General features: G+C 52.4%; 1 protein-coding gene across 2 annotated transcripts in view; it reads right to left on the reverse strand.

Moving 5' to 3' along the window:
• Positions 1-16,342, reverse strand: part of PHF12 (PHD finger protein 12) — a 31,582-nt gene extending 15,240 nt beyond the window's left edge. For both annotated transcript variants that reach the window (XM_040533109.1, XM_040533108.1), the window contains exons 1-3: positions 15,834-16,342; positions 15,175-15,356; positions 1,277-1,349 (exon numbers count right to left, since the gene is read on the reverse strand). In XM_040533109.1, the coding sequence (XP_040389043.1) occupies positions 1,277-1,349; positions 15,175-15,356; positions 15,834-15,899 (321 nt within the window). In that variant the 5' untranslated portion in view covers positions 15,900-16,342. The remainder of the gene's footprint in view (positions 1-1,276; positions 1,350-15,174; positions 15,357-15,833) is intronic.
• Between the last annotated feature and the right edge of the window lie 118 nt (positions 16,343-16,460).

Consider the following 16,460-nt stretch of genomic DNA (forward strand, 5'->3'; position numbering starts at 1 on the left):
AGTCCACATCAGGACAATGTTTCACAGCCTCTAGTCCTAAACACTTGACAGATCAGACAACTCTGTTTACTTTGCTAGCCAACACTGAGAAACTCCATGGTAGACCATTCATTGTCGACGCAGTCTATTAACCCTGGCAGTGCATCCGAACCCATTACAGAACAAGGTCAGCTTGAGAACACAAGCACAACGTAAAACCAACACACTCTCTCTTGACGCCAGGACTCTTGAACAAGGTGGGCAGAGAGGACTGCAGCAGAGGAAAACAATACATTGCAATCACTAAGAGATCCATTTTGCAAGAGAAAGGGGCAGCTGCATGGCCTGGTACGGGCAGCTGAACTGCTCCAGTGGCAGCATCACCAATCTACAAGATCACTATGAAATGGTCTGTAAAAGGAGAGAAGTGTTATCAGAATTTTAATACAGAAAACTCTTTTCGTTGGTGCTGTTGTTTATTTGTTTTTAAATTTGTGACCTTCCTCTTTGCTGTTAGCAGATGACTGAACAGTACCCTGGAAACAGAACAAGGAAATAGCTTCGGGAACAAAAGACTTAGTTCAGAGTTTTCTTCAAATCTGTTTTGGGTGTCACTTCAAGGGAACAGTTGCTAGTTGGTTGGTACAGTTTCTAAACCCTCTGTTACACAGTCTTATGTACTCACAGCAATAAGATGTTTACATTGTGCAAGACAGCTTCCTGGAGAAAGAGTATCAAGAAAAAAAAGACAAGCCACAATCTTGCCCAGTCATCTCCTCCCCATCCTGTTCAACAGCCCAGGAAATCACAACTCACTGTGATTTCACCCTCTGCTGATGCGCAACTGCTGTGAAGTCACACTTCTGAAAAACACACATTAACCAGAATCACAGCCCTGATGCCAAAGCTACATTATCAGGCCACCTGTTTGACTTGAACACAGCTCACCTCCTCCAGCTTGAGAGCCCTTCCTTCTGTGCCTCAGTTCTCCCTCCCTTCCAGGATGGGAGAAAAGGAAAGCAGGTTAAAAGGCACAGCTTGACACAAACAGAGCAAGCACTTCGGTTTTGTGGTTCTTCGTAGCAATGTCAAAAATACCTGGACAGTCTCATCAAGACACCTTGGCTTTCTTGCAGCCTGTTCCTAAGAAAGCCCCCTTTACAACTCTAACCACAAAGAGCAACTCTGGTGGTGTGTATGTTCACATTAAGGGGAGAGGAAATTATAAAATAAAGGGTTCACATTTCAGATGGACAGTCGGAAGGGCAGGGAGCACGGTTGTTACAAGAGACCTTACCTTTCGGCGCACAGTGCAGCGGTGACACATCCACTCCCCTGGAGGCAGCATTTCCTCACTGAGCGGAGGGTTGCTAGAAGAGAAATAAAAAGCAAAGCTTTACTGTTATTTCTGGAACATCTCATTTACACGTAGCCCGAGTCAGGGCAGCTCTGTCACCAGTGACGTTAGTCTTCCATGACACCCGTCTCATCTCCACGATGCAACATGCTCCATGTTTTTAGAGGACAGTCTTAGAATTGAACAGCAAAGATACACGGACAATTCATTTGTGTGTCATGCAAACACCTCCCCCTAACACTAAATCCACCTTAAATAACTTGATTACTTGATGTAGCACTACATAAATTCCTGTGCAGCAAGCACAGTCATATAGTGAGGCATTTCTAACCCTTGAAATGCCCTTCAGTTGCGAGTGCAACTGAACAAGCTGCCATGAAGCCTACCCATAAAGCCTACCCGCTGCTTCTCATGTACTCCATCCCTGGGCACACTAACTTCATGGTGGAAACCACCTTCTATCTTAAGACAACCCAAATACTCTTAAAAGTGTCACCATATACAGCTTGCATTGGCTACGAAGCACAAGATGCATCCTACTCATATGGATTTGCACTTACTATAAAGGCTGTATCACATCAAAATGACATTCTCATTTTGATTCTAGAAATAAACCAGAGTAAATTAGACGAAGGAGCAAAGAAGACTATTTTGAGAAACATTTTTTCCTCGGTTAAAGGCAGAGCAGCATATGTTAGATGATACACTTCCCTTACAAATCCTACTACTAGCTCGAGTACTTTCCAACACCCCTTTATCATTAAGTTTTGTTATTTCAGCAAACTGCTGACTCTCGCAGGAAAAACATCCACGCTGTCAGATAAACAGCTAGTTACCACGCGGCATGGCTTTAAGATGTGCTTGAAAGAGTCCTGCCTATTGATGCTAGAGATAATTGCACAGGAACTCCGCAAAGCAAGTCCTGTGCTGTGTGCTCAGCGGATGCACCATCACCAGAAGGACATGGAAGCTCCTTTACCCACGCCAGCAGCATCACCTCGGCTATGGCAGGCCTGACAGGGTTACAAGATGACCGCTGCATGGCCACACCAGCAAGGAGCTCGCAAGGCCTGCCCAGGAAGCCGTGTGGGCAGCCAGACTGCAGCCTGCTCCAGGAGACTTGTTCCTAGCACATGGAAATCGCACAGGGTCCCCGGCCGGGCTCCCACGCTTGAGCTATAAAAACAAACACGTTTCCTTTGTTTAGGCACAGCCCCGGCAAGCCTTGCCCCGGGCACGCTGTTGGTCTGACAAAGCCACCTCAGGTGCCACAGCCGCTGAGGGCTGTGCTCAACCTTGAGCCACTTTGCCTGGAGGACCGAGGGAAGAACAGAGCGAGAACCAAACCGGTATCAGCCGCGGCGTTTCTGGTGTCAGGCCCCGGGGAATTCAGTAGAGCCAACACATCTGGCAGCCATTTTGAGGAGCAGCGCAGGGTTTCGGAGGCCTCAGTGTTCCAGGCGGCTCCAGAAACGCCGCGCTCTGCCCGTGCACAGAAACGTACCTGCAGCTTCTGTTTCTCATTTCCCGGAGGGCTTGGATGAACAAGAGATCAGGCTCTAGACAACAGCACCAAAGCCTCAACCACCGCCTGCTTTACACGAAGCCTCAGGTGTTTGGCTGAAACAGCAACTCCCTGCCCCGGTCCACACTAATCTCCTGCTAACAGAAGTGTGGAAAGGGGGTGGAAGGAGCGGAGAGGAACGAATGATCCCCGTGTGCTTGCTGCAGTGGGAATCCAGGCTTGGCCCCAAAGTTTGGCCCTGAAACAGCTCAGTTTTAACCCTGCTGGCAGCAGGGCTCGTAGGCCTGCAGCCACAGTCAGTACGCATCGCCTGGCCCACCTCCGCCTCCCCTCCCAGCACCCGGGGGAGGAAAAAACCCACAGCCTTTTGACTTGTTCGCGGTGGATCTCAGCCCTCTGAAGCTGCTGCCGAGCGTGCCTCAACTCCTGGAAACACGTCTGCCCCATTCCAACGCACGCGCGGCCTGCCAGCCGTCCACGCGCTGCCAGGTGCCTCCGGGCATCTGTTTTACCTGCTACCTTCATTTGACGCGTCTTACAATGAAACAATTAATACCGCAAGGAATCCTGAGAGGTGCCTAGAAGAGTCAGAACAGGTTTCTTGTTAAATGCGTGCATTATCGTCCTGTTTTGTTTAATGTTTGAACTATCTGCTCGACAGCCACGGGACCCTGTGTACGCAGTACCCTTACGGGACGGCTCACCCAGAAGGATTTACAGGAATGCTTCTTCCCAAAAGGCCTGGGAAGGAGGGGAAAAGACGAGCCTCAGAGCAGCAGTGAGGTTTTGGCTCTCAGACTAGCCTCCTGAGTTGTTTTTTTTTGTTGTTGTTTTTTTTTTTTGCTCGCTGTCAAGGCCTAACTGCTCCAGCAAGTGTATTAAAAGACTGATTCTGCTTCTCCTGGTTAATGAACTGTTCATCAAGGCAGCTCGCTGCACTAACAAAGACTGATGAATGCTGTTCCTGGACTGCTGGCCTCTCCGCACGGAAAGAGCATTTCCTGGGTCTTAACATAAAGCCAAGGAAGTGCTAAAGAATGCTATTTTAATTGACTAGTTATGACCGCATTCTTCAACCTTTTACTGTAAGCATAAGAGAAGCTCATTTTTAAATCCGACCAAGACGCTTGATCTTCATAACCAAGGTAAGAATTAGCACTTTGGCAGGAACACCACGGCCGCTTTCTCCCTATCTTTCATACATTCATTAGCATGCAGATCTCCAGCCGTCAGTGTTTGCTGCCAACATGACCTGTAGCTGCACAGCACCAACTTTATCCTCACTTCCAGCACATCTCCTTTGAGCCACACACCACACTGTTGTGCTGCTCTGCAAAATTTTGGCAAACCTTTGCTTCAGAAAGGTCCCCCCCCTTTCGTCATCACAGGAAGAAGCAACGACCGGGGCTATTTTATCTGCAGGGTTTGGTCTGACCTGAATCAAATCTGCTCAGAGGACAAACACATTTCTGAATTTAAGACAAAGACAGGTCCAAAAAACAGAGTCTGACTTTCAAAGTTAATATCCACGCAAACACCTGGAAGAACAACTCATACGTAGCCTCTGAAAATTACAGGAGATGTTCATCACTGCCTATTCAAAAGCCACTACACTGATACCAAATCACTTTACATAATACTAGTCTAATAGCTTTATTTTTTTTTTTTTTTTGAAAAAAGCTAAGTAGCATCTCTTGAAATTCACACCAGATTTATGTTTTCAAGACTTGCTTTTTCAAACTTTTGGACTAGCTCCCATGATCTCGGTATTATGCAGAGCCCCACTTAAATAAAATTTAAATAGCTATGATGAAATCAAAAATCTTCAAGAGTCATCTGTGTGTTAGGAGTTTTTAATCAAGCAAACAATAGCATGAAGCCACTCAGCTTTTCAATTTCACACTCTGGAGCTCTCATACATCAGATGCCTGATGTTCGTCTAAATCCCGTAATTACTCTTCACTTTGCTGACCTCAATAAATAAGTAAACACGCTCAAAGAACGGCACCTTTCTCAATGCTAGCCGGGCCACAGCTCTCAGAGGGAGCATTACAGGCAGACCCGCGGTTATTTACACACGGCGTGCCTGGTGGCCATCTTGCGTCAGAGGCATGTTGACGCCACGGAGAGCGCGCCCCGGACCCACCGGGCTGCAGGCGTCTGCTTTCAGGCTTGGGTAACGGTGGCAGGAAAACAACCTGGTGTCCGGAGGAGCTTTCTGCAACAACTTGCCTTTGATTTCAGCTGTTTTCAGCAATTGGGCTTAGTATTTTTGTTGTGCAGTGGGAAACAGTAACCCTGTGAAAAAATCTAGGTAAGATTTCTAGGTTTTCTGTCCTCAGAAAACTTCCAATTACCTTAGCAAGGCTCAATGACAGGCTCGTGATGAAGGATGCCGGTTACGGCTGCCAGTAAGGCAGAGGAAGAAGCGTTCGGCTCTTCTATCGGGCTCCTATTTATCCTAATGATGGATAGAGGTACAGCTGTTCTACCGGCTTCATAAAGAACAAGGCTCCCTGGCTTCCTACGGCTGGGCCTCAATGGCAGCCCGAGCTAAAACAAACCAGGAAACCAACCACGCTGTCTGCGCATTACAAGCGCCCCATTGAGAAACAGCGAAGGTTGCATCACTGACACATTCAGTCCTCTGAAGCAGTTTTACTGAGCCCAAGTTACACGCTTCTGCTCACAGCTGCTCCCAAACCCTGCAGGAGGACACCTGGGATGCAGCGCTTGCAGCCTCTGCCGAACCCATAAAACCCCACAAAAGGAGGCAGCAGCTGCAGCTTGGTGTACGTTCTTCCCTGCTGCAGCTCCCTTACCTTCCTACTGCAAAAGCCTTGGAGCAAGGAGGAGTTTAATATTTTCTGTGAAGAAAGAAGTGAGGCTTCATTACCTTAAGATAATTATTGGGAATACTGTCAGCTCTCCTCTCTATTCCAGCAGTGGAGGTCTACAAGAAGTTCTTCAAACTCCATCTGCTCGGTAAGATGAATAAAGTCCTGACGCTCAGGAGTACAAGAAAATCCTCCTGATGAACACGCGGATTTCTCAAGCACCAAAGCAGAGACCACCAGACTTCAGACAAGCTCAGCACAATTTCTGTTCTTCGCAGACCTCTAAGCATGACCCAATCACGTTAAAACCAACAGAGTTTTAGGAACTTTCTGATCTTGAATAGGCTCGCATATTGTATACATTATACCTACTTAAGGCCAGCAGTGCCATTCACATTAACTGCAGAGCATCAGCTGCTATACTTCTGTATCTGTTGTACAGATTCCCTTCCCCTGAGGGAACGAGTGGAAAAAAAGCTTAATAGCAGCCAGCCTACGTTTGTTTACATTGAGGTGAAAGTACTGAGCATGTATATAAAAAGCAAGGAGAGGTGTGTACATCAGCAAGGAGACCTGGGCATCACTGGACAGGTCAGTAAGTGATTATTTTGGCTGCCACTAAGCAAGGAAGGGAACAGAAGTGACCATTTCACATGACACCAATTACACCGTTACAGGGCCACACGTAGGGAAACGATACATGCAAGGAAAGATGAAGGTACCCTAACAATCTGTCCACGTGCCAGGACAAAAACAGAGCAAGACTTGAACCCTTAGAGCTTAGGACATAAATACTGCTAGGGATGCTATGTCCCAAAGAGTCATTCACTGCGTGCTTCTAGCATCCTTCCTTACACCACTCCTGCCAACCTGGTGCTGGCAAGAGAGCACCAAGTACCACCTCGTGGAAGCCTGTGTTAGCTGCCTTACTTCGCCTCCCCTCCTCTTCATCAGCAGTGCTCCAGCCCCTCCACGTGCACGTGGGCACCCCTTAGGCTCACAGAGAATCAGTAAAGTTCTCTCCAACACGACGACGTATAACTTTTTTGTCTTGGCCCTGACCATCGGGAGCATCCAACAAAGCCGTTAGGCTGCATGTAAAAATGTGACCGCCTGATGCCGTGGGTTACTTCTATTCATAGAAAGAACCTGGCCTAGAGACCATTCCCCAGACAACCCATTAGTTATTATCCTCATTAACAGCTGACAAAAAGAAACACACTTCTTCCTTTAATTTAAGGTGTTGGATTTCCATATATAAAATAAGCACGTATCTGTATGATATGAATGAAAAAATATGTATACTATCACATGTACCTCTAAGTACTTTTTTGTTTTTTAAATTAGTTTGGCTGGTTTTGAACTCTGATATTTGGGGCATACTTGCCAGCGAACTGTCTGGCTTTGTATTTATAACCAGGAATCAGAGAAGTCGAGAGGAAGACTTGTTGACTTTGGAAAATTTGGGTCATACCCTGAAATTCAGACATTTTGCACATCCCATTTCTTTCCTGTGCATCACTCCTTACGCCTGTACCACAGACAATAGTAACAATAGCCCGGATTCAATGGCCAGATTCATTATTAAGTGTTCGGATCTTTACAGCACCATCTTCTTAACAGATTAGAAGTCATCTTCTCAAAGCAGGATGACACACAGGGCAGCAACAGGGAGAAGAAAGAGGGCTGAGGAACAACACAGCTCTCGTGAGAATCAGTTCACCCGATTGTGTCTCTAAAGAACAATAAATGAAGAGAAAGCTCCGGGGGGGGGGAAAAAAAAATCAAAACAGGTTGGAGAGGTTTCTGAAAGGTGAACGCATTCAGCCCTCGCGATACTGATTGTGTTCAAAGGAGACGGGGCTGAAAGGACGGAAGCAATAAGGTGCCAAAGGGAGACCAAAAGAAGGGAAAGCAGAACATCAGAAGAGGCTGAAACGCAGACCCATAAAAGCGAGAATATGAATTTGCTTTCACACGGCCAAGTGCAGCATAATTCTGACACCTACACGGGGGCTAGGTTTTCCCGAGAACACTGGGGAGGAGAGGGAAATGAAGAGCAATAAAGAGAGTCCCCCAACCCCAACAAAAAGAACACAAACCAAAAAGCAACCTTACGCCGGGGCATAAATCCTTTTCTGCCTTTTCCCGATCACCTTCGTATCCTGCTCCTGTTGCTATTCTAGACTGAGATCACCGGGAGGTTCACATGACGCCCTGCCCCAAGTCAGAGGCTGTACAGGCAGGTGTTTCACACCAATCACTGCCGCTTGCCAGAAATTCAGCACGGGGTTTTCAGCCTGCCAAATTGCATCCTCAGGCCACTGCTTTCTGCGGGGTTCAAAGTCAGTAATCTCCAGCTCCATCTAGTTTACTTCAAGTGATTCGTGCAGAGCAGACGTCAGCAGAAACGGGTTAGAGTTGGGTTCAGGCGCTAGATTTCCCCCAGCTGGCTCAGATGCTTTTTGTACTCGAGATCTGATGCACCAACTGGAAGAACAATTTACAGGGTTTTTCCTTCCTCATTTCTGACTACGGGAAGAGTTTACTCCATACCCTAAACGAAAACGTAATCGCATTACTACCGATGCTTCATTAAAGAGAAGGTGCAGCACTATTGTTATGCAGCTTACAGACACCAGACCCCGTAGCACTCCTCTGAGAAGCTGGGCAGACATCTAGCGTGCTGTGGAGCTGCAGGCAGCGTAAGAAAAAGCCGGCTCCGACAATCTGACTGCGTCGTAAAATCCCAAGTTTAGCCAGTAACTCGACGTGGCAAGATGCTTTTTGCTTACACTCACTTCTTTCGAATCCAGCACTTCGCACTCCTAGAACAAAGCCATATTATGTTCTGAGATACGTTAGCATTTTCAGAACTCCGAGCTTACTTCCTGACTGGTTAAAAAAAACAGGTAGCCAAGCCATTCTCACATGTGATTTATATTGCAACAGGCAGCATTCCCTAAACGTTCAGGCTTTGCAACGCTTGCTTTCAGGAAGATACACACCTCTTTCCTGCTCTGCAAGGAGCTGCTTGCTTTCTTTACAGCAGATTCCTGCCGCTTGCTACTCACAGGGCCTCCAGAGCACAGGACAAGCTCAGGAACCTCACAAACCACTGAGTCAGACCAGAAACAAAAACAGTTTAACATCCATGTGCACTCCACACGGGTGTTCTTCACACCACCGCAACAACGGGTACAAACCAAGTCATACAGGTCACTTTCACGGGGCAAAACGCATTATTTGGCCCTTCCTCTTCCTACAAATATACAGTTTGTGGTTAAAAATCTATAGCTGACAACAGCATGGGAGCACTCCCCACGCACCAGCCCTACCAGAAGTACAGCAGGAGGTTAGACATGCTCCCCATTTACTATCCCCACCTAAAGCAACTTTGGGAAATGGAGAGAGGGGAGAATTATCAGAGCGTTACACCATTTGGTGCACTCACACAGTGGTCCGTACCCCATTCCCAGCTTTAAGATCTGCAGGCAGCTGCATTACCTTACCAGCACCGAGCTCGCACGCAATAAACAGGCACAAGGCAAGCTAAATTAAGGTGAATATATTTACAAGATAGCGCTAAGATCTCCATAACAAACAGTCATTAGCAGATTAGTATTATGAATCTAATCCAATTAAGAATTTCCTTTGCAAATGCCTGGAGGGGATGGAATTCCTCCGGGAAGCCCTTTCCACGTTTTGAAATGCTCCCCTGAGTCACGCCTCCAGGTCCCACGTACCAGGAAAGACCAGCTCCGGAGCAGCTAACGAAGCCACGCGCGCCACTTCATCCAAGAGAACTTCGTCAGGCTCAGAAATCAGCTCGACGACGGCACAAAACGCATTCTCAGCTCCACGAGTCTCAGTCGAGGTAAAGCTGGCACCTTCCCAAGCAAAGGGACGAAACAGCCGAGAACCTTCCTTATTAACAGCCTCACGCCGTGCCCTTTTACGGGATCACTGTGGATGTTTGACACAGTGCTGGTCTATGCACGAGATGCCCGAAGACAAAGCCTAAGTTAAGCAGTTAAACATCCCCCTTGTTGATTTCGACGGGATCCCAAGGGCTTGCAAGTCTCGCCGCTTCGCGCCGCCGGTGGCGATTCACAGCTCGCTCCCAACACGCCAGGCTCGGGCCAGCTCTTGCCCACGCTGCGGAATCTGCTCACGCTCAGCTGAACGCGAGCACGCACACGCTGCTGAGAGCTGGGATTTGCCAGTCCCCAAATTAGATCAGTTCGTGAGGCTCTCCTTATCGGCGGTTTTCTGGTGCCCTCGGCTTAAGGTCACAGATTCAGGTTGACCTTATCTGGTTTTGCACCGAGAGATTTAGGACGAAAATAAGGGGAGAGAAAAGATTTCATTGGTACGAGTGCTTCAGAGAACTGCCAGGACCGATCGTGTTACCACATCTGCAGACACATGCGCAGTGACCCTGCGCTGGGAAACCAGGCCAGTGCAACTGCTTCCTTCTGGTTTGGGAGCTAAGACCACGCTGGCCCCGACGGCACCGGAATACCAGAACCGGAGATGCACGGAAAGAAAAGCTGCCTGCCTCTTTTTGCCCTTCTCTTTCCTAAAGGTACGCTGTTCTACCAAACTTCATCAGTTAAGACTGATAGAGTTCAATTAATGTTTTGAACAGAACTGCCTGGTCTTCAAAATGCACTCGTACAGATGCTAGAGCAGGCTTTTGCCAGGCATTTAATGTAAAAACCAAACCAAACCAGAAAACCTCAAAATAAAAACCTTTGCCGAGTTAAACTACAAGCTTTCTGAAACTGTCGGAAGCACCGACGCATACGAATCGCCCCCGACGTTTAATTAATTCAGCGTACAGAAGCTGCGTTCCCCTCCTCAGGTCAGTTAGGGCTGAGATAAGCTTCCCGGACACCCCGCCACTCCTGGCAGGGGCAGACGCTTTGTGCTTTGGGTCCTTTCAAAGTTTCACCTGAAAGCCAGGAGGCAGCCGAGGAGGCACCTTCAGGGCAGGATCAGCAAAGACAATAGCCGGGCTGATGCTCCCCTCCCCTCACCCCCTCCTAAGAATGGGGATTTATGCAAAATCGAAGCTAGACCGAGATAAGGCAGGCCATTTTAGACCTGAATGAGGCACGGAAAGAGTTACTGATGTCCTACCAGTTAAACCCAGCTTTTTTTTTTTTTTTTTTCCATTCTATGAGCAAAGCATTTAACCGATGTGACTCAGAGAACATACGCAAAGCTCAGCTCCCCTCTACTTCTCTTTGCAGCTCCGTTACTCCAGTTCTTCGACAACAGCGCTTGGGAGAAGGCTGCCAAATCGGAGAGGAAACGGAGCCAAACGCTCCAAATATAAACACGGCGAGAGGCAAGCGCTGCAAAAAGTCTGATGGAACTCGCGGGCCCCGCTCGGGATTTGGCGTGCTTCTCCCAGCACGGCTGCGGGGGGATGCAGCCCACAGGGGAAGCCGTTTTGCCGGGCATCAGCACCGTCTGCTTACGGTTAAGGGGCAGCCAGCGGGATTTAGGCAGCTCGGGTCGCTCTGCCACGCTAGCAGCAAAGCTCCCAAGGCAGCAGCAGGCGGTTTTAAGAAGGACTCGAACGGCAGCGCCCGGCGAGGTGAGCGATTTTGAAGAGGGCTCCTCCAAGCAGGAACTCGCAGCGAGACTTGAAAAGAAACACAAAACCGGGCTGTGTTAGCTCTCCCTCCGTCGGCGCTCCCCTCCCCCAGCTCGCTAACGAAACTTTTCCTCTCTCGCAGGGATCTCTCTAATCCTCCGCTGACGCTGTAACGAATTTGCAACACCGCTCGCTTTGCGAACCAGCTTCAATGCGAACTCTTGTTTACCGACAGCTTAAGAAAATACAGGGAGTTCTAGCAATCACACACCGGGAGGGGGATATAAACGGGAAGAACAGCAGAAGTGCTGGGAAATGAAATTGTTTTTCAATTGCATGAAGGCAGGGCGCGCACACGCCACTGCAAGGGGCCTGAGTTAGGACAGAACATCAGGACAAAATGCTTCCTGCACCGCGGCCCGAGCCCAGGTTACAAAGAGCACGAGCTTGGGAGCTAGGAGCCATATGCTCTGCTTCCAAGAAGTCCCAAGGTGAGAAAAAAGCCCCTCTGGAAGTTCAAACCTGAAGACGGCCACCTCACTGCGATATTAATCCAAGCGTGTCAAAATTAAGCATCTGGAAGGGATTGTACACTTCCCTGCGTGCCTCCAACCAAGGCAGGTTACCTGCGACCTCCTCGCAGCAGCACCTGGGAGTCTCACACCCAGCGAGTGATTCGGAGCTGGCGCTGTGAGAAGAGCCGAAACCCCAGCAGACGAACCGGGGAGGCGCTTCCACCCCCAGAAACCCAGCCGTTCCCACGCTGCACCGCCAGAACTTGGTATTTACCCGCAGAGACGCGCAACGCCGCCAGACGCGGCAAGTTCTCAGCGCTTTGGCCGAGCACGTTCTGGTTTCCGCAGAAGACGACGGGTTCGGGGACCAAGTGGCTTGTTCTCATTTACGCTTACTCTCATTTCCAACCAGCGCTCAGTGGAACAACTGCAAAGCGTGCCAGGACCACGCGTGGTGCCCGCCGAACCCCAGCACGGCGGCACCCGACGACCCGTGCAGCTCCTTTTTCAAGGGGAGGCAAGCTCGTGACCCACAAACTTCTTAGCTAAAGAACCGACGTGCTCACTGCAGGTGTGTACGACACGACGCCGAGGAGCCTTTCCTACACAGAAAGGAATGATTCTGGTTTATGGGCCAGGCTTGTCTCCAGCCCACTGCGTTAACCCGGGCTGATCACACCTCGCCGTTCATTTTCCACCATGGTTTGGCCTCTCCTGTACGGGACCGATCACAATTCCTTGGCCTATTAAGAGCTTTTTGTTTCCTATATTGATAATAAATGCAACCTGGTGCTAAAGCTTACAATAAATATTTAAAGAACAGTTAAGCTGTTGACACAATTCAGCTACCATGCTACAGCAGCATATTTAAACCGCTGTTCCAATTACTTAAAGCAAGCATTGCGTTACAGCTGCTGTTCTTTAAATAAAAAAAAAAAGAAAGGAGGCAGAAAGGAAGCTGCAAGTGCAGCCTTTATGCCTAAGTCCATATCCAGAACGGAAGTTTACTTTAAGCAAGATGTAGGAGGTAAGGGGAAGAAAACATGGAAATGAAACCCCAGCATCCCTCTGACACAACCTGGTCTGCTCGGAGGCCTCAGCGGCGCGGCACAGAGAGGCTGAGGAGCAGGAAGGCAGGACGGGGCCCGAGGCCCTCAGGAGAAGCACGCAGCAGGCTCTGGGCTTCTGCTGGTCATCCGAACGCTCACCCGGGAGATATCCCAAGGAAGGTGAGAAAAGCGGGAATGAACAATCAGAACCGTACCTTCTGATCCTGTCCTGAAGGGCGACTAGTTAGCCAAAGGATTTTCGTGATTGTAACGCAAACCAACTCAGCCCGGGCACAGCCAAAGCTCCCCAGCTGCCCGGTTTACGCGGCCATTTCCCGCTGACCAGCTGCAAGAAACTTGCCAGATTAAGTCATGAAATTTAGCCAGATGTGGCCCTGCAGGGAGCGGACTCGTTTAAGGCTGAGGTTAACTAGGACTCAGAGCCAAGCAAGAAACTTCGCAGCATTAGCGACCGGTCTCCCATCTCAAAATCTGACGTCCTAGCCACCGCTCCAGCCTCAGCGAGAGAAAGCTCAGGACGTGCTCGAGAGCACCCGCAAGCAAACGCCGCGTTTTAACCAAACGCGCCCAAAACGAAGAGGAAAAACCTTAAATTAGAGCCCACCGAGAAGGCTGGCCGAGAAAACACCGGTGTCATTCTGGTAAGCGTGGAGGATGTGCGCTACCACCAGCAGCACTTCCCCGGGGCAGGAGGGATGATGTCATGGCTGCACGCTACAGCATTGTTGGGTTAGCCCGGCCGCGCGCTGCTAACGGGACACTCCCTGCACAACTGCGACCGCACGCTCAGCCTTCCTGGTATCAGCCATCAGCTTAATAAGTGCTCAGAGACCTGCAATTAGCGTGTAAACACGGCGTAACCACCGGGCAAAAGGAAAAAATTTAAAAAAAAAAAAGGAAAAAAAAAAAAAGGAGGAGACAGCTGTAACAGGGCAGCAAACAAAGCTCCAAAGCATGAAAGAGAGAAAGGAACGCGGTTAAAAAATCTCCCCTAAGGAAGAATACTCCGTGCGCCCGAGCTCCAGCTGTTTGACTCGCCCCGCTCCCTCCTCCACCCCGTTCCCCGCTCTGCCTGCGCTCATTTCACACCAGCCCGTGTCAACTGTTGAGCGAGCGACACGGGCGGCAGGGCTGCCTCCGCCGCACCTGGGCTCTCCCCGCGCGGGAGAGGAGGAAACTTTGGGGCTGGGAAAAGTTCAGGTGCTTTTCCTTCGCCCGGCGGCTTTTGTGCCGTGCTGCGAGCTGGGGAAGCGCCGAGGAGGCGAGGACCCAGAGCCCTCCTCCCCGCCGCAGCCTCGCAAACCGCCTCCGCACGCGCACCTCCGCGCCACGGCCCCGAGATTTGCATGCAAAGAAGAAGAGGAGAAAAAAAAAAAAAAAAAAGCTCTGCCTTTTTATCAACAAAGCCGCGCCAACGCCGGGCAAAGAGAGGAGCCGGCCGCCCCGAAAATTCACAGCGCAGGGATGAGATAAGCAGGTCTCCGGAGTCAGGAGGAAGGAAAAAAAGGAGGGAAAGGAATAAGCCGGGCCAATTTTAAACTCCGGAGGCCCGGATTTCCACGGGGGAAGGCATTTGCACGACCGAGATACTCGGGGAGGGCCGCGAGGGTTTGGGAGTCATATAGGCAGCCAAAATGGCGCTGAGAATAAAAATATAATTTAAAGGAAGGTCGCCATATTGTAAACAGTGAGGCAGGGAGACACAGAGACAGCAACCTCCATTATTCCCAGCAGCTGCAGCAGCACGGAAGCGCCGGGAACGTCAGGCCCTACGCGGTGGGGGGGGGACGCGGCCGCGGCTTCCCCCCGGGCTGGAGACCCCCAGGAGACCCCCCCCGGGGGGCGTCCCCTCGCCAAGGGGCGAGGAGGCGAAGCCGAAGGCCCCGGGGGGGGGGGGGGGAGGCGGCAGCAGGCCTGCTGCGGGCAGGAGCAGCGAAGCGGCCAGGCCGCGGCCTCGCCTCTCCTCGGGGCCTCTCGGCACAAAAAGAAAGGAGGCTGAAGGCGCCCGGGGGGGGGAGGAGGGGGGGGGGGGGTCGCGGTGCGCGTCCCCAAAACGGTGGGGTGCCGCCTTCGCGCCGCGGCAGGCCTCGCGGAGGGGTTCGCGCCTCCTTTATTTTTTAATTTTGGCCTCCCGGCCCCGTTTGGCCCTCCTGGATCTAACGGGGAGCGGGAGCTGCCGGAGGAGGAGGAGGAGGACGGAGAGGGAAGGAATCGAACCGGACCCGGAGGGAGACAGGGGCTGGGAGAGCCCGAGGAAGCCAGAAACGACGCCGGGAGCCTTACCAGCACTGGAGGTGGAAGGCGGCGGGGCAGTGGTCGCAGCAGAGCAGGTCCCCTCCTTCCTTGCAGCTATCGCAGCTGTCGTGGTTGGTGGCCCTGCCGCTCCGCCGGGGCTCCTTCTCGGGCCTCCTGCTCTTCTTCTCCCCATCCTCGCTCTTGGGGGGAGCCAGCAGGGCCTGGATTTGCTGCGGCACGCACACGCACACACACACACACACACACGCCCGGCGGGGCTCTGAGGGGCTGCTCCGGAGCCCAACCCCACGACCCCCGGAGCCCTTCTCCCCCCCCCCCCCCCCCCCCCCCGGACCGGCCCCGGGGTTGGGGGGGGGGGGGGGGTGGGGGGGGGGTGATGGCGGCGGCCGGGCCCGCCCCGCGCCCTGCAGGGGCCTCTCCCGGGGATTGGGCGAGCCGCCGCCTTCCCTCCACACTTCCTTCTATGGCCACGGGGCTTTTTTTTTTTTTTTTTTTTTTGTGTGGGGGGGTGGGGGGGTGGGTGGGGGGGGGGGGGGGGGGGGGGACCAGAGAAAAGAGGGGGGAGGTCCCCGTGTGTGCGCCCCCCCCCCCCCCCCCCCCCCCTCCTCCCCCACCGGTGGCTGGAACCGGGCCCCGGTGTCTGTGCCCAACCCCCCCCGCCCCCACCTCCCGCGGCCGGGCCTCACCTCCATCAGCCCCCCGGAGGTGTCCAGGTCGTAGACGATCGTCTTGGTCTCCATCTTCTCCCACATTCATCCAGCCCCGGGAGCGGCCCCGGGAGCCCCCCCCCCCCCCACACACACACACAGACACACGGCGGGCGGCGGGGAGGGAGCGAGCGAGAGCTGGGCGGCGGAGGAGGAGGAGGAGGAGGAGGAGGAGGAGGAGGGGGACGGGACGAGCTACCGGAGGGGTCCGGGGCTGCACCGGGAGGGCACCGGGGAGCCCCCCGCCCCCCCTCCCGCTCCTGGCCGAGCGGCTCAGGCCCTAACCCACGGGCCGCTGCGCTTTGCCCTCCGCCGCCGTTCTCCTCCTCCTCGCCGTCCAGCCGGGCCCGGGGGCGGCTGCGGGGGGCCCGACGCCCGCTGCCATCACCGTGTTACCGGAGAGGTGGGGGAGGAGCGGCCCCCGCCCCGCACCGCCCCGCTCCGCTCCGCACCCGCCCGGGCCCCGCCGCCGCCGCCGCCGCCGCCGCCGCCGCCCCCCGCGCACGCGCAGCCCGCGCCCCGCCGCCCCCCCTCACTGCGCATGCGCGGCCCGCGCCGCCGCCGCCGCCGCCGCCGCCCCTCCCCCGCCTCCCGCTCTCTCGGCGG

Source organism: Cygnus olor, chromosome 20 (assembly GCF_009769625.2).
Source record: "Cygnus olor isolate bCygOlo1 chromosome 20, bCygOlo1.pri.v2, whole genome shotgun sequence".
NCBI classification, from domain to species: domain Eukaryota; kingdom Metazoa; phylum Chordata; class Aves; order Anseriformes; family Anatidae; genus Cygnus; species Cygnus olor.